Raw genomic sequence first — 22528 nt, 5'->3', positions numbered from 1 at the left:
TCAAATATCAAAACAAAAGCCTTGTAGACGCTGCAGATTCGCTCGTTTCGGATGAAAGGCGCTGGTCCGAACGACGCTGAAGTTGGCATCCGATTCGCAGCATCCGATTCAGCAGCTGGTCCACTTTAAATCGGTCCTGATTGAAAACCACTACACCTAGACTCTTCAAATCTGGACTAGATTATCACAGTGAGGCTATACATTATAATAAACATAGTTACAGATTTGTGAAACCTTTTTTCTATTTGTGAAAATGCAATACAGGCTCATTTTAATGCTTTTTAGGGGTCCAGACTGCATTAGAACGGGTCCTGATTGAAAAGCACTAAACCTAAACTCTTCAAATCTAGACTAAATTATCACAGTGAGGCTATACATTATGTAAAACATAGTTTCAGATTTGTGAATCCTTTACCCTATTTGTGAAAATGCAATAAAGGCACATTTTAATGCTTTTTAGGGGTCCAGACCGCATTAGAACTGATCCTGATTAAAAACCACTACACCTAGACTCTTCAAATCTGGACTAAATTATCACAGTGAGGCTATACATTATGTAAAACATAGTTTCAGATTTGTGAAACCTTTAACCTATTTGTGAAAATGCAATGCGGTCTGGACCCCTAAAAAGCATTCAAATAAGCCTGTATTGCATTTTCACAAATAGGGTAAAGGTTTCACAAATCTGAAACTATGTTTTACATAATGTATAGCCTCACTGTGATATTGTAGTCCAGATTTGAAGAGTCTAGGTGTAGTGGTTTTCAATCAGGACCGATTTGAAGATACTAAGTGGTTTTCAAGCCGAATCGGATGCTGCGAATCGGATGCCAACTTCAGCGTCGTCTGGTACGAAGCGAGTTATATACGCCGTTTTGTCCCTTCCAGCAGTAAAGGTGCTCGCGATTTGAGAGTCAGGGAACATCAAACCGAAGAGATCTCCTATCCCCCCTCATTCGAGTTGTAGGACTGGTGCTTGACCACTGTGTTTAGAATCCACAACACCTGTGTTGGTGTCGCACCAAATGCTACCCTCAGGTCAGTGCTAGCAGCGTGGACCGTCTGCGGCGGTGGCGCCGGGGCAGAGATGCAAAACGTAGAAGTGGCTGGGGTCTGTGTGTGGCTCCTGGCAGTGGTTTTATGTTTTTGGCTCTGCATATGGCTGACGACAGCCTTAATCCCCATGGTGCCGAGCTTGAATGTAGGCTACTTTTGCACGGAAGGCATCTGGCCTGTTCTGGGTTGGCAACGGACGCTAGCCAACCTCGGAAACGGACGTCTTCCAGCCAACTGACGTTGAACTTGCATTTACCCATTGTTGCAGACTAGCTAGCAAGCGCGCAGACATCCGTTTATATATGCAGCTAGCAAGAAAGTAGCCCCTCGTACATCTCCTTCCCGAAAAGTCCCGCAAGAAAAATAAAAAATTAAATAACCCTGCCCCGACAAAATTAAGACCTCCGAGTTATAAATGTAAGACCAGCATATGACATTTTTGACGAATTTAAGACTTTTTAAGGCCTTAAATTTAGAAAAATGAATTTAAGACTTTTTAAGACTTTTAAGACCTCCGCGGACACCCTGCATACCACCAACTTATGATCATGAATACAGAAACTGGCGAGGACGTGAGAGCATGCCTGGTAAGGAACACCAGAGGCCAGGAGGGGATGTGTTTACACGGTAAACACACCCCAGCCTACCGGGCCCTCCGGTTGGCCCAGAGCGTGCCGCTGGGTGGACCCGGGCGCCCGTGTACCTGCTTCCCGGTCCACAGCTGCTGGGGCTTGAGGACGGTGGGCGGCAGCAGCCGGACGCGGCCCCAGCGGTCCGTCAGGCCCCGGTACACCAGGGCCGTGTAGTGGTCCCGGGTGAAGAAGCAGCCGCGCAGCGTCATCCTGGTGCCGGAGACCATGTGGTCCTGGATCAGCCCCGCCAAGGGCTTACCGTCCTGGGGAGAGAAAGCACGCGGGTGTGAGCACGGCCGGAGGCACGTGCTGGGATCGCCCGGACACCAGCTTGACGTATCGGGATGTCAGAATATAAATATCAAAAGGGGGGAGGGACATGCTTTTCTTCTTGGACTCTGACAGGTTACTGATGCTCAACAACTTTATAGCATTGTTTTTTTTTTATATGATACAATGGACAGCACATACACGCACACCTGAGTGATAGTTTTAATGGTAAAATACCCGTTTGCATATTGTGAATATTGGTTGTTTGATTTGTTGTTTCATGGTTATTAGTATATATTATTGTTTGGCGCTCCGTCAATCACCATGTATCGCTATGATTAAATCTTGAGACCCTTTTGTTTCTACCCCAATGTCTGTCTGTCTGTCTGTCTGTCTGTCTGTCTGTCTGTCTGTCTGTCTGTCTGTCTGTCTGTCTGTCTGTCTGTCTGTCTTTGTCACCTTGGGCACCAGGTACTGTTGGTCTGTGCTGATCAGTGTGTAGGCCTCTGCGCGGGCCAGCTCACTCTGGGGGAAGTGGGCGTTCATCTCGTCGCCGTCGAAATCGGCGTTGTAGGCTTTGCAGTTGGCGTAGTGGAGCCTGAGCACCTGCAGCATCACGACACCACAGGTTGATGTTAGCATGTCGTCATGATCATCACTCACGCCCTATATGGTTACACTCCATTAACGATCAAAGCAGGGCGCGGTCGACTCGCCTTCTCCCCGGGCAGGATGCGGGCACGGTGCGACTGGATGGAGGGCCTGTGCAGCGTGGGCTGGCGGTTCAGCAGCATGACGTCCCCGTTCTTTATGTGGCGGTTCACCTGCAGCGAGAGACACGACACGAGGGTTACATCGCGCCTCGTTAAGACGACCAACAAACTGTGTGTGTGTGTGTGTGTGTGTGTGTGTGTGTGTGTGTGTGTGTGTGTGTGTGTGTGTGTGTGTGTGTGTGTGTGTGTGTGTGTGTGTCCGTCGTACGATCTTCATGGCCATCTTTTGGCGGCCGGGGCAGGGAGTCAGCAGCTGCTTGGCCACGGCCTCGCGCTGCGTGGCGTCCGAGGGGGACAGGATGGTCTTGCTGCCGTCCTCGTTGATGACGGCCAGGGCGCCGGGGTGCACGTCTGGCCCGTTGAGCACCGCCTGCCGCAGCTCCTTCACGTTCCAGGGCGTGACGGGCTGAGGGTAGGTGAGCTTCGTGGCGAACACCTGGGGAGCACAGAGGTCAGCGGAGGGGGGAAGGTTAACCGAGCCGAATCTGATTGGTCGAGCAGGGGGAACGGGCACGGTGTTTTGTTTGTTCAGCCGGATACGAGGTAAACAAACCCGGTGCGACTTCTCGATTATTCAGCAGTGCATTTTTTGATGACTTGGCTTCTTCTTTTTCCTTTATGTTTATTTATTTATATAGCAATTTTTTTCAAACATTTTCAAAGTAGCCGACTTGGCTTTGTGTTTTTGAACTGTCATTCAAGTGCATTTGGGATTTGAGGTGCTATACTGCCCCCTGGTGGTGGGAGCCGGGGAACTGAGCACACAGGAAGTGGTGTCCCCTTTGCTGCAGCGGTTCTGAGCATCGTCAGACCCTGGATATTGACCCAGTTAACGAAATGCTGCTCTGTAGCATGAACTGAAGTATTCAGGGATGCAATAAGCCTTGTGAGTTAATGTATAGCGTGTCTGGTCCTTAGCTTTTGTCCTGATAAATGGGTGTCAGAAGATGCAGAAGAGACCCACACAATCCATCCTGATTCATGTGTTAATCAGTCTGGTACTGATGGTGAATGTGACGGGGACGGAGGTCCGAGAGCGACTTACCATCGGTAGTCCGATCTCGTTGGTCCCGATGTACATGTCGGGACAGATGACCGACCGTGCCGCGAAATCCACTCGCTTGCCCATCATGTGCTTCCGGAAAAGTCCATCCTTCTTCTCCAGGAGCTGAATCAGGGGACAGGAGATGAAGAACAAGCTTTAGATATTTAAAAAAGTGGTTGTGTTGGGCTGCACTCTGTTGTTTGTCCTTATGGTGTGTTGGAGATGCCTCGTACACCACCCGCACAAGTTGCTCTTGTGACTCTCGCTTGTAGCACTTACAGCGTTTCCGTTGGACTTTGTGAGTCATTGGCTATTCATTGATATTATTAACTACATTAGCCTCTTTAGCAACAAACACAACTTTACATTGTATTGCACACACAGCAAGACCGTGCAATGCATAAGAATAATATCTACTATTAAGATTAAAAGAAATCCATTTCTTCTAAGATTTTATACTCATACTTTGAAAGGTGACCTTCGGTGACTTGAAAGTCGCCTCTAAATTCAATGTATTATCATTATTATAAATTGGTGACCGGATTAAAGAAGCAATGTAATCAAGTGTTTGTTGAAGAGCGTTTAAATATCAACATTAAAATGACCAACGTGGTACAAATACAGAGAAAACACATCTCTTTACGGTCGCAGCCATTTTGGTTTGTTGCGCCGTACGGTCAACCTCACTGAACTCGCTTGACTCTCAGAATCCCGAGTGGGACCGTCCAAAAGGGGGTGTCCCTCGGTGAAATGCCGAAAAAAAGGCTGGGAGATCTCACACTTTGCAACTGGTGCACGACGCATCTCGAACACACCATTACAAAACGAACACGCTTATAGTTGATGTGTCGACAGCATGACGACTGATACCTGTTTGATCCCAGGGAACTTCTCCTGGGTGATCTTGTCCAGCTCGCTGTCGAACACGATGTTGACGTAGGTCTGCAACCGGATCCAAATGCTGTACAGCTTCTCCGTCAGGGTCTGACCCTGGACCCCCTCCAGGAGGGCCAGGTCGCGGGCCTTTTCCTCCACCTCCACCGCCGTGACATCCCCCAGCGCCTTGTTTTAACGAGGAAACAGAGAAAAGGTTCTTGCATAGTAACCACATAGCACGATTTGAAGAAACACATGATGTCTGTCGACACACACACACACACACACACACACACACACACACACACACACACACACACACACACACACACACACACACACACACACACACACACACACACACACACACACACACACACACACACACACACACCATCTATTTTTTAGGTAACAATGTAAAATGAATTTGTCCCTGCTCAATAAACTTGCTCACCGGGTCTGCCCCCTTTTCCTCTTTTTCCCCCGCCATGAGGGTGAGGATCTGCTGGATGATCCTGCACTGCTTCAGGACCAGCTGCAGGTTCACCGTCTGCCCGTTGGTGAAGAGGCGGTCGCCCAGGCGATTCAGCGGCCTGTACCTGTGGGGTCGAACAAGGCGTGAATCTCCCACCACCCAGGGGAACCCAGAGGCGATGACATTAGAGGGCCGGAATATAAACTAGGAGGCGGGTTAATCCGTGAGGAACTCTGAGTAGAGCCGCTGCTCCTCCGCTTAGAAAAGAGTCAGTTGAGGGGGTTCATCTGGTAAGGATGCCCACTGGGCGCCTCCCTTGGGAGGGGTTCCAGGCCCGACAAGTGGGGAGGAGACCTGGTGGAAGACCCAGGACTAGGTGAAGAGACAGTGGGAACGCCCGGAATCCCACCCGTTAGTGCTGATTAATGCGGCCCGGGAAAGGGGAGTCTGGGACCCCTACGACCTCGGATAAGTGGTTTGGAAGATGAGGATGGAGATGGTTCAGTTACGATGCCAACCCTGGGGAAAACGACCCAGTCTTGCCAGGTGATCCTTAGTTTCCTCCGCTCTTCCCCAGACTAGTACCTTTGGACGACTCAAAGGGTGTGTGGGGGTGGATGGGTCCTCACCTGCAAGGAGGAGTCACCAAGATGTCCAGGAAGAAAAGTTCAGGGTTGAATTCAGCCTGTAGCTCCAGCTCAGGCCCGTGGTCCAGACCCAGAAACAGATTCCTCAGGAAGAAACCTGGAAAAGACATAAAGAAAACTCTTATAATGAGGTGGGTGTGGTTTTGGAATTTGTGTTTTGGAATGAGGCGTTTTGGAATTTGTTTGCGTTCTTCATGCTCCCTAAATGTCGACCGATCAGGTCACGGCCAGAGTGTAGTCAGGCCGGGACCATGGATATTTTATTCTATTTTCTACTTAGTAGTAAATACTTGGTATTTGAGGAGACACTGGAATCTCAATGCCATAAATGACTGCTGCTGCATGTTTGTTGTGCATTTGACAAAATAAAATAACTTGGAACTTGACCCACGGCTAATGAAATGCTGCCATGAAGCATGACCCGAGGTCTTTCGATTATTGTGCTTCCCATAATTGTATCTGGTTCCCTGTATAATTTGGGGAGGCCGAGGGGAAAGAGATGCACCGATGGGACATGTCAGCTCACCTTCCTTCTCCCATAGCTTGACGAGATGCTCCTTGGCGATCACAGGGGTCATGTAGCCCTTCTTCCCAGCCATGAGGTCCTCTAATGGGGCAGAAAACCATCACAGGCGTTAGATGACTCTCAGGACCATGGGTGATGCGCGCGCGCACACACACACACACACACACACACACACACACACACACACACACACACACACACACACACACACACACACACACACACACACACACACACACACACACACACACACACACACACACACACACGTTTATGCGTTTCTCACCCTCTCCGTTCTCCTGATCCAGGGGCGTCGACGGCATCGTCACGATCAGCTTGGAGTTGTATTCCCGGCGCACGGTGAACTTCCCGTAGCTACGCCAAAAACACACCAGAGATCCATCACTCTTCACATGAACAGGCTAAACAACACGTCATCCAATCCCAAACCCCACACCATCTGGGACACCCACAATGAGGAGGTAGCATTGTGGCATCATAAAGTCAAGTCTGGCTTATGACACTTAGAGGATTCTTCCAGGGTGGGATTGCATCACACACTTAATGCAGACTTTCAGACTAGACAGGCTTGGAGGAACATTAGCATGCCGGTTGCCATCTTACTTGCAGTTTGGACATCTACGGCCATTCATGAAGACTTTCCAAAATCGCTCAATAAGACAGCGCCTCCTTTCCACTGTGTGTTTAATCTAAAAAGAGAACAAGCACAAACGGACCGTACATTAGAAGCTGGAGGATATACAAAAACATAAGCTGGTTATTAGAGGCATTTAAGGTGGATGTGTTTGTGCCGACCTGTTGGCTCTGTTTTGTATCATCAGCTTTGGTACCGATGACCGCCTTTGTGTGTTCATCCAGTGTCTCTTGGATGTCCATCCCAGAGGCCTTGATATTACGGTCAAGGAGCTAGGAGGCACGCACGCACACGCACACACACACACACACACACACACACACACACACACACTTTGAATACTTTCAAAAGAGTCAACCCGAACCAAAAACAATTGTACACACACATTGTTAAAATGTAAGAATACCGAAAGGAAAGTGATGATCCCAGATATTGACATGAACTGAATAAAACGCCCCCCGCGACCCGACCCCGGATAAGCGGATGAAGATGAGATGAATAAAACGCTGTACACGCACTACATATCCACCATAGACCTGCGCACCCACGAGAGACCCAGTTCAGGCCCACACACCCACTACAGACCCGCAGGCGCCCACACACCTGGTTGAGGACTTGTTCCACCTCGCAGACCTCCGCCCCGAAGCCGTGGTCCAGTAGCTTGAGCTGGCTCAGCAGCAGGTGGATGGCGCTCCGGGGGCAGGTGAGCATGTGACAACGCAGGCAGGATCCCCGCACCAGTAGGAACAGGGTCTGGGTGGGTGGGCGGGGGGGGGGGGGGGGGGGGGGGGGGGGGGGGGGGGGGGAAGGAGGAGAGGGAGGAGGATCCAGGGAACGATGAGTGGCAGGCTTATGAGACCGTGGCGGGACTGGGAACGTTACCATGGTGACCATCTCTGGTTTTGCGGAGCTTTTGATGTTTCCAAAAAAATTAAAAAGAAATGACACTAAACCGATACAACTTTGAAATATGTTACCATTAAGAAGGTAAACTAGAAGCATCGCGCTAATGCGCCTGTCTGACGGGTTTATCCAGACTGAAGAAGGATGACAGTGTGTGTGTGTGTGTGTGCGCGTGTGTGTGTACACTTACATCAAACAACATGGGGTTGTAGACAGGTAGTGGTAGGTCTACATGCCCAAAGTGTCCGGGGCAAGTCTGTGAGTTCTGACTGCAGGTGGCACACACCTGAAAATAAAATGACACAAGTCAGAGAGAGTGATATTAGTGCGGCATAAAGACCCTAACAGCATTAGATACAGACTGTTTATTCATGTGCACTAACATGGATGGATGCATGCGCAGCGAGGGCGAAATAAAAATGTGTTACCAGGAGCTACTCCTGACACATCTTTAGTGGATGCAGCATCAAATAATTCTTTGTAATGCCTGATATTGGGAAAATACAACGCTATTTTCAGAGCTGTATTTGTTTTTCTGTCTTTTTCATATCTATGTCGTAGCTTAAAAATGCACAATGTATTCACATCCTAGCTTTTTAACAAGCAATGTATCCACGTCGTCGTAGCATTTAAACAAACACTGTATGTACCTCATGTTGATTACTTGTGTTATTTGGTCTCAACCCACCCCCTCCAATATAGGATTTATTATAATCCATGCATAGATTTTTATCATCTATATAACTCACAACGTTTGGCCCAAACAAATGTTAAATGAGGAAATGAATGATAGTTTGTTTAAAATGGATGAACTTCATATAACTTTAGTACTAACTGATGTGGAAATATTAGCTAGGGCAAACTGTATCCTTATGCTAGTCAGGGAAATTAATGGATATTGGATATGTCCAAATGAACTATCGAATCAACTACCCATGGTCCAGTTAATACACGCATCTGAAAGAAAAGCCGAGCATATACCTGGACGTGTACACACAGAGATGTTAACCCATTCATATGTTTAAAATATACATCGCTGTCCTTTGCAATGAGTGTAGTTACCGATACCACAACTCCTAGTAATCTGGATGGTTTTCTTTTGGTCATACATATCTGCTGGGATACCATTCAAACACGCACACGCAAGTGTCACGATCAAGTGTGTTTCTTCCATATACCCAGCACATTATTGACTCTGGCCATGCGAGAAGTCACTTGCATTTTCACTGGACATTAGTGAGCATCTGATCCCATGAGTGACAGATAACACTCCATTGTTGTTGTGCCAATATACAAACCAGTATGCAGAATAAATCCTTCAATAGGCCTTCATCCAGAGTGTGTTGCTATCAATGCGCCCAGAATGCATGGACACCAGTATTTGTAGCTGTGTGGTTGTAGTTAGGTCCCCCAGTAAACATTTAAAACATCTCTCATTGCCACAATGCAACAATGATACACCACAAACTGAACAGAGATGGGAGTTCACCTCTTTATTGTCTGAAGGCCCCATGGACAGATCATAGAGACCGTTGACTGAGACATTTCCAAGATTGTCGAAGAACACCAAGTTAGTGATCGCCTTCACACTCAGCTTCCTGATCAGGAGAGAGAACGGATGGAATAGTTAAAAGAGCATGCATGTATAACTCATACTCAATTACCCAATGTAGATGTATGCTTGAATTCAAAGCTAGTAGCCAAGCACTTGCATAACAATCTTAATGAGATTGCTAAATTAAAACACACACACACACACACACACACACACACACACACACACACACACACACACACACACACACACACACACACACACACACACACACACACACACACACGTTGTTATTTACAGGCATTTAATAAATTATGGTGACAACTTTTCCAACAACACCCAATGCATAGGAATAGATATACACTAATATCACTAAAGTTAAACCTCCGTGACGTGTCGTCTGTTGTTTTTAAAACGTATTGACTTGACAATGTTTTGACTGCTTTCTTTTCACATGTTTCGAAGTTAGCTCACGGCTAAGGAGCCACAGCTCACCGTATCTCCTCGGCGCTGTACAGGCCGAAGGAGAGGCTGTCCAGCCGCCTCCACGGCACGTCGCTCCGCAGCAGCATTTCGGTAAAAGATGATACAAGTCAAAGTTCTCCTGGTTCACATCCCGGTCCCGAGCTCCGCGGCGCCACACGTTGAGAACACGTGGGGACTTCAGGGAACAACCACTTCGCTCCCGTGTGGTGGGGAGGTCTCCGTATTTTTATTGGGACAGGATAACTGTCTATCTGACATGTTTGTTTTACATTTAAACCCAACGATATTTTGTCAATCTATGTATTTAGCTTTAACGCAAAAAAGTTATAATTGAGTTCAAAACAACAAAATATAATTGATCGTCCCCCTATACAGCGGTCATGGTGTCTCCCTCCCACAATGCACCAGGTCTGTCAAAAAACATGGCGGCGTCCGGAAGGCATGCAGGGCATTACATCAACAAGAACAGTAGATCTCTATTAAATCACTTGGATAAGTTGTTGGGACAAAGGTAGGAGTTTGCTATATGTATATTTTAAATTATACCATAAAGTCTTTATTTTAGGGGCTTTAGTGCATGCAGTTTTGAGGTCTGTCTGTTCAGGACAGCTGCACTGAGCGTCCTGGGCGGAGGTCAAATGATGATAACACTTGCACACAAACGAGCCATTAATGAGCTAATTCTGGATATCAAATACGCGTTTGGTATCATCGTAGGAAAAAGTGTTATTAATTCAGTAAATTATGATCCATGTTAATGGGCCTTGTCAAAACAGTAAAGAACATGTCATAATCTTGTCATCTTCTCTCAGAGCATTCTGCTGTAACGTTACTTACTCTGTGCCTCTTCCTTTTGTTTCAGAGGGTTTGCTTTGAGTTCAGTTTTACGACAGCAAACAGCCACTCTTCAAAACGGTAAACCTAGTGTTGGATTTTTAAATCATAGTAGCACAATTTATCTACAACAGAGTGTTAGTTTAGATATAGCAGACATACAAATTGTAATCACCAACGCAACCTTTCCTCTGCTACCCCAGATTCTACAGAGGCTATTGTCATTCCAAGGAAGAAAACATGGTTTGAATTATCCTATTTTTCATAATGATAAATAACATCTGGAATTGAACACAAGACATGAACATAACAATTAAACATTGCACATAAATTGACTAGCCCTATTAATGTTTTGTTACAGGGGAAAGGAAGCTGTGCTGGAGGCTCTGGCTTCCACTGTCAACCGGGTGAGAATTCACTGCGGTTCACCTCCTGGGATGTTTTGTAAATGCATAATACACATGGATGTGTAATAATCTCTGTCTCCTGTAGGACCCGACAGCATACCACTACCAGTTCCAGGATGACCCTTACTTGTCGCCAAGGACCTCTGCGGAGTCTGTACGTCTCTCACACAACCTCTGACCCTTTTTCCTAATCTCGTTCTGCAGTGATAGATTACATTAAAACAACAACAAAAGCAGTACAGAAATATAGAAAAAATAGTTTTCAGAATCATTGTGATGCCTTCCAACATAATTCAAGAGGATCACAGGGTATATATGTGAGCCCTGACCAACACACTTTTGTCTCTCTGCGCTCCACAGAAGCTGTACTCCATGTCCCAGGAGTCGGGGAGAGCTGCGGCCAAGTACTTTGTCGATATGTATCCCAAATACTTCACAAAGGACTTTGCTGAGCCGCATATTCCGGTGAGATAGATCTGTCTAAATCGACATGCACACACACGGTGGTGTCCCTTCTCTATCCGACAACAGACCAATTTATTTGCATTACCAATCCATTTTCAGCCACATGGATTATCTTGCACGCACAAACTTACACACACACACACACACACACACACACACACACACACACACACACAGAAACACACACACACAGACACACACACCTTTAAAAACAAGTTGTATGAAAGAATTAGTGCACATCCTTCCGTTCCAAAAGGCTACTTCCCTTATTCAGCGTATATTATAAATTATTTCACAGTATAAAAAGGGGGAGTGTATTGTACATTACACGTTTATACGAGGTGAGGCATTTAAAAAATGTGTCTGTGTTTGTGCAGTGTCTGATGCCGGCCAGCGTGGCACTGAGTCTGGAGGAGGTGAGCGAAGAGGCGCTGAAGGAGAGGATCGGCCTGCGCAAAGTTGGAGCTGCTGTGGAGATGTACGATCAACTCGTGCAAGCTGGTAAGGAAAACACACAGACTCACTCTCTCTCTCTCGCTCTCTCTCTCACTCTCACTCTCACTCTCACACACTCTCTCACTCACTCACTCACTCACTCACTCACTCACTCACTCACTCACTCACTCACTCACACACACACACACACACACACACACACACACACACACACACACACACACACACACACACACACACACACACACACACACACACACTGACGGAAGTCGACTCATGTAAGACAAGATAACTCGGCATCATTCCTCTAATTGGCAGGCACCCCGATCTCCAAGCAAATGACCTATGACCTGTTGGACCTGATCTGCTTCTACGGGGACCGAGAGCCGGCCCAGGAGGGGGAGCCAGAGGCCGATCAGACGGTGAGATCACTGCTCAACAAAACGCACTTTGTAGTAGTCAAGTCAATAAAGGGTTATTCCACCCTAAGCCGTTGAATATGCTAAATTCTAAAATAACAAATGAGTTTAGAGCCACGGTAGTTTTGTTTTTCGCTAAGGGGTGTTACTGTAGCAGCTATACTTAATCAAAGCCACAATTGCATTCTGGGAAACATGTTGCCCAACCTTTGTTGTGGTGTCCATCTAGGGATGCTAAGTACACCTTTCACACACACATTGGGCTGATTTTTACTTATGGAAATTTGGAACAACCCTTCACACCGACGTCGGTGTCTGTACAGACTTGTCATTTGCTTAAAATTTGTAAAATGGGTTTGTTTGTCCAGGAAGCGTCCGCAGAGGAGCTGAGGAGGAAGCGAGGGCGGTTCCACCGAGCGTCTGACACCCTGCGGGGCGTGTGGCGGGAGAACAACAACGCGGAGCGGCTGTTCCGCCTGCTGCCAGAGAGAGAGGCGCGGTGCTACTCGGCCGTCATCAGGGGCATGGTCAAAGTATGCCCTGCTCGCTTGTCCCGTACATCGACGCTATGAAGGACCGCTCACTGCGCTTATCAGGGGGAGTTGGACGCTGTAGGTCATTTTATCATTATTTAATAAGCCAGGCACATTGGAACCTGGCTTCCCAGAGATAGTCAGGTCCTTCATTTCGTGAGACCGTCTAGGTCTTTAGGACCAATATGGAAAACAATTGCAGACCAGCCAAGTCCAGACTGATATTCATTGCCGAACGCAAACTTGATTATCTTTATGGTATTACGAGGCTTACGGTACATGGAAGTGCATACAGGCGCATGACCTCTGAACCTTAATCAATATTATTTTACAGTAGGGAATAACCTAGAACTAAATCGGCTACAATAAATGTTTTTGCTGTTGTGTGACTAAAGGCAAGACCGTCATCTGTTAAAGACACACCTTTTCAGCGGGTTGACCTGCTGTGATGGAGATGCAATCCCAGATGCTCTAGGCTGCCACAGAGTCAAACCGAGTTGAGCCAGGCCAGTATAGTATAATGGAAACAGGCCACTGGACATCGGTCTAAATGGCCCGGGGAGCTAGATCAAATAAGCCTAGAGATTGCAGATTCATCTAGTTCCTAAACTAACCTAATTCATCATTAAGGGCATATTCAGAGATAAAAAAAATGTATGAAGTGTTTTGAATATCTCACCAAGTATTGTGGTAATCAACCTACCATTGCAGTATTACTAGCAGATTCTGTATGGGAAGAACACAGAGGAAGGAACTCTTCCAGTTGTCTGTGCTGCATCTGCCATTTACTGGTTCAATATATGTTCAAGAATAGAATGCTATGAATTTTTTATGGTATCCAGAATAGAACACGCCACGTTCTGTTACTGGTATCCAGCATAGCGCCGTGTCATTTTGGGAGGCAGGGATGCAGTGATGATGGCTGCCAACATCAAGCAGAGAGCAGGATACACTGTGCTTTGCCACAATACGATTTAACAAGCTCTTTCAATCGTTGGGTTCCATCTGTTTCTAACAGAAAGGTTGTCACAACATTGTTTATGAATTGCTGAAGGACATCTGATTTGATTCGTCTTTTGCCCGTTTAAGGACTTAACGTGTGTGTGTGTGTGTGTGTGTGTGTGTGTGTGTGTGTGTGTGTGTGTGTGTGTGTGTGTGTGTGTGTGTGTGTGTGTGTGTGTGTGTGTGTGTGTGTGTGTGTGTGTGTGTGTGTCCACAGCATGGAGCTTTCGCCAAGGCGTTTGATATGTACACAGACATGCTGAACAACAGGCTGACTGGTAAGTAGGGGTGTGCACGGGTACACATGTAACCGGTTAGTAAATCATAACCCTTTAGGAAAAATCAGTAAACGAAAACCGTAAAAAAATAATAATAATCACTGCGCCATTGTTTCAATGGGAATCGCGACGGTCCATACCAAGTTTACATATTTATAATTCGAAATTCGTCCCAGCCTTTATACCACAGATACTCTAGGGTCTATATCATATAACCGCGTTGTCTGATTACAGTTTAATTATTTTTTTACAATTTACCAGCTCTTGTTTTGAAGAATGTTCACCACGCCATTCGTTTCAATGGGAATAGCGACGGTCTATACTTCCAACCTAAAGTGTGCATATTTATAATTCGAAATTCGTCCCAGCCTCTATATTTTTTGTAACCGTTCACACCCCTACTGGTAAGAGATACCTGTACCCTGTCAGAAGAATCAGAGATTCCTTCTCATTACTGCCCCCTTCGTCCTGTATGTGAACTGCAGCCTGCTCTTTCAACTGAGGCAATAACAATCATGAACTAATGTTTGTTTAAATTATAAATAAACATTTTGAAAGAGCAGACATTTTTACCATTATCCGTGCGTAGGCATAACAACTTTCTTTCTTCTGGCAAAACTGTCTGGTTCAAACATAGCACATCAGCCACTGATTTACGCGACAGAGAGTCGCGGATGGGCCAAGTTTTAAGTTAAATTACGTCCTATCCATATATTGGCAATTTAAAGTAATGTATGCATTTTAGAATCCTATACGTAGGAAAAAATATTCTGTTGTGTTACATGGTATCATATATCACCAAATGGCGTTATACCTTCATTGTGTTTGGGTTAAGCCTGAGCCATTGCCTGACGTAACTTATTATCCGTCTTGCTAAAGCATAAATAAATGTAAGTCTATTTTTATAGTATAGTATCATCTCTCATGCTGTTTGCATTGTCCCACAGCTGACGTGGATATCTTCAACGCGCTGATCCTGGCCGTTCCAGAAATGAGGGAGGCCTACACGGAGAAGGTGGACTTCATCACGGTGAGGGCTGTCTCGGGAGACGCAGTCAGAGCTGTGGGGATGGACATCAGAATGCATCATGGGAGTTTGTGTTGGTGATACTCCTCCATATCGAGATGACTTAAGATGGCCTCTGATGGGGAAACGCTGTTGCAGTTTAAAACACGACAATGTCTCCCACCAAATCCTTGACAAATCCTTTCACAATTTATTGCTCAGATTCAGAGTTTATTTTGTTCACATAGAAGCAGCAATATAATATCATGATAGGAAAGTAAGTAAAATAAGTAGCAGCATCAATAAATGATCACAATAATATAAATAAATGAAAAGTAGGTAAATAAGTAGACACCAAAAAAGTGATAATAAGTAATGAACCTAGGGTAAAGTGTACGAACCATACCAAAAAAAAAAATCCTATCAGCACAAAACTAACATTCCATGTCATTGCCATGTAATGTTGCGATGTACAAGCCATATATAATCAACAAGCTCATTATTTTATTGTTTTCATCGTTACAAATGAGTATTAGAAAAGGATTATGTTTCACATGAGATGTGCTGTCGGGTAATTAGCCAGTTTCCTTCTCTTCGTCTGCAATGCGTCTATATCAGGAATGGAACAGTTAAAGTAAAACATCCGAGCAGTTCAGTTCGCTAGTGATGGTTTGCTGGTCAAGGTTCGGACCCCTAAACCATGATATGAACCAAACCGTTAATCCTGTGAACCGTTCGACCCCTCGTCACTATGTGACTCGTCCTGTTGTCTTATACACGGAGCAAGTCAAGCCGTGCAGATCCTTGAAGAAAGCCAAGCTTCGATTCTCATTGAGTGTCAGCATTGCCCAATCAGAAATGAGAAGTAGTTCCAGCGACAGATGAATCAGGTTTTGTTCTGATATTTATTTGGGCAGACTGGCTGAGCAATTATTCAAAATTCAAAATCACATTTCAAGTCCCTTTTGTCTCACAACGGGTCTGTATTTCTCGAACTACGGTTCCTGAGTAGAGTCTGATTGTTCGTGCTCACAAGTGATGAACGGAGACCTCCTCCTGAGTCCTGATAGGAGGGTTATGGATTGATCAACGCTCTGTCCGGTCCCCACAGGATCTGCTGAACCAAATGAGCCAGCAGAAGGTGCAGCCCAACCTGCAAACCTTCAACAACGTTCTCAAAGTCCTGCGGCGATGCGGAGCCCTGGCCAAGTCCATCTCTCTGCAAACGCTCAGCGAGATGAAGGCTCTGGGCATAGGTCTGTTTCTTCAATACTAACAGGATGTAGAAGGGATCCCTGTCACGACGACCCCCCGTGAAAACGCTTTGTTCGACCAGAGTTCAAACGGATTATCTACTTTTAGTTTCAACATTATTTTCAATTTTGACCCAGCTTGACGCTGCCGGACGCAGTTCGGCCAACAGCTTTGTTTGTTCTAAAACGAATGGGATCTTGACAGTGTGTTGAAAGCGCTGAGCTCCCATCTGTTGGCTCGTGACACTCATCTGGACATCTCAGCGAGTTACATAGATTCAGAGTATATTTTATTATATCTTGGCCTACAAGTACACAAGAGTAAACTTATTGGGCTTGGTTCCTAAACAGTCTCTCTGGACATCTCAGCTCTGTAACATATTTAACATCCGCCCGTCTCTGGTCTGTGATGTATGACCCAGAGATCCTAGTACATCCTGGTGACATTTGATATCCAGCCTTTCATGGTAATTCAATCTCCAGCGTGGACCATTCTGTGTTCAATATTGTGTTCTACAAGCAAGTGATGTGTGGGCGAGAGACACTGTGTCTTTACTGCCACTTGCCATGCTGATGTTGTGTAATGCTGTGTCATCATGCTGTCTCTCCCTCTCTCTCTCTCTCTAGCTCCTAGTCTGGCATCCTTCAACCACCTCCTGGCAATCTTTTATAAAGGAGGTAATATGAGCCTCATGAATCCAGTCACTAGTGGATTTCTGCTCAGTGCGTGGGTGTGTTTCCTGTGATGGGAGTATGAATGGGCTCTTCTTTGTTTTTCTGAACAGGATCCGCTGCCGATTATCCGACTGATATTCTTCAGGAACTGTTGTCAGAAATAGAAACCACTAGCTTCACCTGCCAAGACCCTGAAGACGGTGTGTGTGTGTGTGTGTGTGTGTGTGTGTGTGTGTGTGTGTGTGTGTGTGTGTGTGTGTGTGTGTGTGTGTGTGTGTGTGTGTGTGTGTGTGTGTGTGTGTGTGTGTGTGTGTGTGTGTGCAATCTTATGTAGAATCTTCATGAGTCTGTAATTCAAATTCTCTGCATTATTTTCTATCCGCAGTCTGGTTCTTCTCGAGTGCAATGAAAATAGTAAGTGAATTTGCTCAGCCTCATCCATCTTACCGTTCCTTCAGTCCTTAAGTTCTGACCAACTCCCCTGTACTACCTTCTCTTTGCAACCACCAGTGCTTGGAAACCAAAGACATGAAGCTGGGCTACAAAGTTCAAAGTTTGGTGGGAGTGGGGGACAACTGGAGGCTGTTGGGAGACTCGTACCAGCAGGGCATGTTCTAGTAAGCACCAACGCTGCACTCACCCCCTGCCCTCCCTGAGGCCGAGGGGGTAAAACGCGTCTCCAGAGCGGGTTCTAAGGGACCCACTCTGAAACCACAGGAGCAACACGTGCCCAGCTGTGACCGTATATCTTCTCTTCTTCCAGCTACCGCTTCTTCAGCCTGCTCTGCCTGATGGAGCACGTGGACGTGGTGCTGAAGTGGTACCACCAGCTCATGCCCTCGGTCAGTATGCCGGAGGCGGGTTGACACTGTGTTCTGCTGTACTGTGTATGGTAATGCACCATGCTGCGGGGAGCTGTTACAGTCATATGTGATGGCCGTTCCTTTCTGAATGACCAGCACGCATCACAGAACAAAATTGATACTTCGAGCAATTAAACGGTGAAATCAATCTGTAATATCAGCACAAAAACGTTTGGTTATTGCAGTTCCACAATTAGGCGAGTATTTAAAATCCCAATTCTCCAGTTGGAAAGGAGATGTGCCTTGTATATTGTTGACTGTAAACGATGGGGTAGCTGGTGTAAAGGCCATCCTAGAGGTCTTATGGAGGATTAATTTGCGCCTCGGTCAGTCACCGCGTTCGACCCGATCCCTTGTTTTCCTTTCGGGGGAAAGCGTTGCAGAAGATTCTGTGAGGGGAGGGTCCATGGGCCAGACCCGGCGTTCCGTCGAAGCCGAACGGACTTCGAAGTTTGAGGTTCTTTAAACTCTGACCCGGCATGACGCAACGTCATGAATGTGTTCAGCTGTGGCCGTGACTATCCTAGCGTCGGGCGCGCTGGATCTCATGACGTCCATTACAGGCGCTGCCGTTCCTAAAGACCCTGGGCTAACCTAAGGAGCTACACGTGTTTTGGCCGCGACCGTTACCCCCCTCTGTGATGAAGGCCTGTTGCCGGGCAACGCGGAGGCCTTCAGCGTATTGTGATGGTGTCTCCCCCCGTCTGCCTCCAGCTGTACTACCCCAACCCGCAGGGGATGAGGGACCTGCTGCAGGCGCTGGACACGGAGAGCCGCCTGGAGCTGCTGCCCTCCATATGGAAAGGTAAGAGAGAGACACACACACACGCACGCACGCACACACACACACACACACACACACACACACACACACACACACACACACACACACACACACACACACACACACACACACACACACACACACACACACACACACACACACACAAACCCCAATACACACAATGCACCCCAACACACAGTGGTACCATGCCCCTGATGGTCTGCCTGTCTGTCCGGCTCAGATGTGAAGACTCTGGGTCACGATAACAAGTCGGATTTGGTGGAGGAGCTGCTGTCCCTCATGGCCAGAGAGAAACACAGTCCAGAGGTCAGTAGGGCTTGGTTCTCTCCTTCAGATCCACGAATGCTTAAAGTCTACGGCTGCAGCAGTCCCGGCTGCACATGTCTTAACAACAGCGTCCCATGAGGCATTGTTCAAGTGTGGATAAAATTGAAACACAGAGTTTCAATTAAATCTTCACTTATCCTCCTGTTTTTATGTTCAACCAAAGTGTAATCACTGTAATGTGAATGAAATGTCCTGTGAGCCAGTCCAGGGAATCCAGCGAGTAGCTCATCAGTAGTTGGGCCTTTCATTACACGGTACCTCCTGCTGCGTGTATCTTTACTTTAGTTTACATCCGTCTCTGGTCAGCGGCGGTCGTCTGAACTCTCTTTCTGGTGATGCCTGCAGGTCCAGGAGTCGTTTGCCGACTGCGCTCTGGACATTAAGGCGGCGTTCGACGTGGACCGCCGTAAGCCCAGCCTGGAGTGGAGCCCCTTGGCCCTCGGCCACGTCACCACCCTCCTACTGCGGGCCGGCAGGATACCCCAGGCCTGGTGAGGGGGGGAGAGGCCTGGCCCAGACCTCGCGTCTGGGGAGCCAAATGCTCCCCGAATTCAAACCACAGAGCCACGTTTGCTATTTCTGATTGGGTGGTAGGGCTGCTCGATTATGGGAAAAATCATAATCACGATTATTTTGGTCAATATTGAAATCACGATTATTCAAACGATTAGTTCTGAGTTTGAAGGCATGTTGTGTTTATTCAGCATGTCTCTCCCGAAAAAAACGTTGGAACTAAGAACTTTGAAATTTCGCCTTAAAAAAATACACAAAATGGTCAGAAAGAAAATGTTCATATCTAAAATAATACAAAGATGTGTATCCAGCTGTTCTGCCCTTTCTATAAAATAAATAAATAATCGCAATAAAAATTTGATTAATCGCCCAGCCCTATTGGGTGGTACAGCTAAGTGAGGTATCTTGTTGTAGTTGTAGCGGTGTTTGATGATACCGGGGTTTGATTACAGATGGTCATCTACCACGAGGAGATAGGAACTGTTCTTTGCTCTGGGGCATGAACTAAACCTGCTGTACTTTGTTTCTTCCTCCCCTCTCTTCATCCATGTCTGGTCTGTGTCTGTCCGTCTGTAGGGAAATGATGCAGCTCTTCAAGTCCAAGAACAGAATCCCCTCGTAAGTGTTGTGTGGTATGAGGATAAAGGCCAAGGGGATGTTCAGTAGCAGCATTGTTTATTTTATTGTCCGGGGTTTCAGCTTCTTGACGTTGGAAGCGACATGCTAACCTAAGCTGATAGGTATGGGTATGTTGCTACAGCCCTGCCTCTGTGACGTTTTTGACCCGCTTCCTTTCCTCCTCTTCTTCTTTAGTGAGGCGCTGCTGGAGGACTTCCTGTCCCAGTGCTCCGGCGCCCCCACCACGGCGGTGGAGCTGGTGAAGCTGTCTGCGGCCTTTTGTTTGCCCGCCACACCCCAACTGGCCCAGCGGGTGCTGCTGGAGTTTGACCTGACGGAGGACCAGAGGTCAGCAGGTCACATTGCAAATCGGACGAGAACTCAAACTGATTACTGGAATTACTGGAATAAGTATTACCAGTAAAACACTCTGCTAAAATAGGCTCTCAACGGAGTACATCACAATACAAACGCCATACCATGGATCACAAAATCTTCTGAGGCATCAAACCTGGGAAATCTTCTCTGTAAATCGTTTTATTGAGCTCAAAAGTGATGCAGCTTTAACTATCGAACTCCAGCCACTAGAAGCTGCTAATCGAACAACGTAAACAGTGCAGCTTTAAGTGACACGTTGTGAGAGTGTCTTACAACGTCAAAAGCTTTTGACAATGTTGTTTTTAACTCTTAGAAGCATTATAAATCTTTAAGCGGGAACATCACTGTTTTATATACATGCCTATAAATACTTCAATTTAACTTTTAATGTTCATTAATAATGAATGAGATGGGTTAATGATATGATGCAGTTTTTACGAACTGCAATTAGTGTAAGTGTGTTAGTCCAAAGACCAACAACGGCATCTGAATACACAGTGATTAAGGGGTAATTGTTCCTCATTTAGAGCCCCCTGTGAGATTTACTGCTTCTGTCTCCCTCCCAGGACAACGCTGTCTGAGCTGGAGTCGTCGTGGGACCACAACGAATGAAGCCATTCTGCATGGCTGCAACCAGACCAACCAGGGTTTCCACTCAGTAGTACAATCTATGTTTCTGTTCCTGTTCCTAGACATATTTAACCCACCAATGACGACAATAAAGTAAGATGTTTAGACATAATTTGACTGTTTTCCTCTTGTGAGTGGGTTTTCCTTTTCCATCAAAGATTGTTGATGATTCGTCAATGGATGAGTGGGAGCTACACGCCTAATTGAAGAGGAACTCTTTGGCACAGCAGCACTTAAACGATTCATAAACTCCATTCGCCTTTGGCTTAAAACCATGAGTAAAATCAATCAGTATATGAAAAATAAATGTCAGTGATAAACTAGACAAGTCGCTGCATGGTGCATTTTCTGAAGAAGATGTGTGGGTGCATGAGTCATCGTCGTGTGCGCACTCTTACCTGAGCGTGCTGACATGCTAATGCTAGCAAGGCCAATGAGCGAGCATGACGAGTTTCAAGTCCCACAGCTACTTTGAGGTGGATTTGGGATTGGTCGTTAATGGGGCTGATCGTTTTTGTTTCGTTGCGAGTTATGGCGTCCCCTGCGACCGATGCGGTACTTTACTTTTGAAGACCTGCTTAAGTGCCGTTACTATCCGTGCACTACGTTCCAACAGTCCTTGAACACTCGCACTGTTCCAGCTCTGTGGAAGAAGTCAATTACAGCTCCAGTGCCTAAAAGGCCCTGTGCCACAGTTAATGATTTTCATCCGTAGCTCTCACCTCAATTGTTATGAAATGTTTTGAAAAATGTGTTGTTGCTGCTCATGAAGGTATCGAGCCAAAGTAGGATGTGTACTAGTTCAGTTCAGTTCAGTTTTATTATTTGTCTCAAGCGGGCAATTTGTATGCTGCAGGACCACGCCTACCACAACAACAATACAGACAGACAGAGACAGCTTCTGCACTAGAAGCATAATAAATAATAATAAAGCATAATCAATAGTTTTGTTTGACAACTAACATAATGACCAGATACCAAGTTTCAGATTTTTTTATACAACGTTCAGGTTTGGGGTGGTTGATTTTATCATTTTCTTCCCATTCACTTCCATACTAAATATAAACATCAGAAATATTAATATTAAAAGCCTGCAATGGTTGGTCTCTAAGAGTGGACGCGCACTGCATTGATGTGTAACTTTTGGTAGTGGTTTGGTGTAAATAC

The 22528-nt window shown here is 46.3% G+C and overlaps 2 protein-coding genes across 2 annotated transcripts in view; one reads left to right on the top strand and one right to left on the bottom strand.

Annotated features, from left to right (window-relative positions):
- polr1a (RNA polymerase I subunit A) overlaps positions 1–10136 on the bottom strand; it is a 36700-nt gene extending 26564 nt beyond the window's left edge. The window contains exons 1-16 of the mRNA XM_030368120.1: positions 9909–10136; positions 9348–9456; positions 8049–8144; positions 7559–7708; positions 7117–7227; positions 6925–7010; positions 6587–6675; positions 6301–6381; positions 5757–5871; positions 5107–5251; positions 4647–4838; positions 3777–3899; positions 2940–3167; positions 2675–2782; positions 2418–2564; positions 1760–1951 (exon numbers count right to left, since the gene is read on the bottom strand). Coding sequence (XP_030223980.1) covers positions 1760–1951; positions 2418–2564; positions 2675–2782; positions 2940–3167; positions 3777–3899; positions 4647–4838; positions 5107–5251; positions 5757–5871; positions 6301–6381; positions 6587–6675; positions 6925–7010; positions 7117–7227; positions 7559–7708; positions 8049–8144; positions 9348–9456; positions 9909–9985 — 2049 coding nt within the window. The 5' untranslated portion in view covers positions 9986–10136. The remainder of the gene's footprint in view (positions 1–1759; positions 1952–2417; positions 2565–2674; positions 2783–2939; positions 3168–3776; positions 3900–4646; positions 4839–5106; positions 5252–5756; positions 5872–6300; positions 6382–6586; positions 6676–6924; positions 7011–7116; positions 7228–7558; positions 7709–8048; positions 8145–9347; positions 9457–9908) is intronic.
- A 47-nt stretch (positions 10137–10183) lies between these two features.
- Positions 10184–21483, top strand: ptcd3 (pentatricopeptide repeat domain 3). Its single transcript, XM_030368121.1, has 23 exons — positions 10184–10410; positions 10762–10814; positions 10937–10976; positions 11095–11140; positions 11226–11294; positions 11501–11605; positions 11983–12106; positions 12380–12483; positions 12849–13013; positions 14233–14293; positions 15241–15323; positions 16411–16555; positions 17180–17230; positions 17338–17427; positions 17613–17641; positions 17738–17844; positions 17991–18069; positions 18805–18895; positions 19116–19201; positions 19568–19713; positions 20312–20353; positions 20549–20701; positions 21298–21483. Exons 1-23 carry the CDS (start codon positions 10280–10282, stop codon positions 21341–21343), a joined length of 2046 nt encoding a protein of 681 aa, XP_030223981.1. The 5' UTR covers positions 10184–10279; the 3' UTR covers positions 21344–21483.
- The last annotated feature ends 1045 nt before the right edge of the window (positions 21484–22528 follow it).

The sequence above is a fragment of the Gadus morhua genome, chromosome 10 (assembly GCF_902167405.1).
Source record: "Gadus morhua chromosome 10, gadMor3.0, whole genome shotgun sequence".
Taxonomy (NCBI): Eukaryota; Metazoa; Chordata; class Actinopteri; order Gadiformes; family Gadidae; genus Gadus; species Gadus morhua.
The sequence above is the reverse complement of the archived record's forward strand: the minus strand, read 5'-3'. Positions and strand labels throughout refer to the sequence as shown.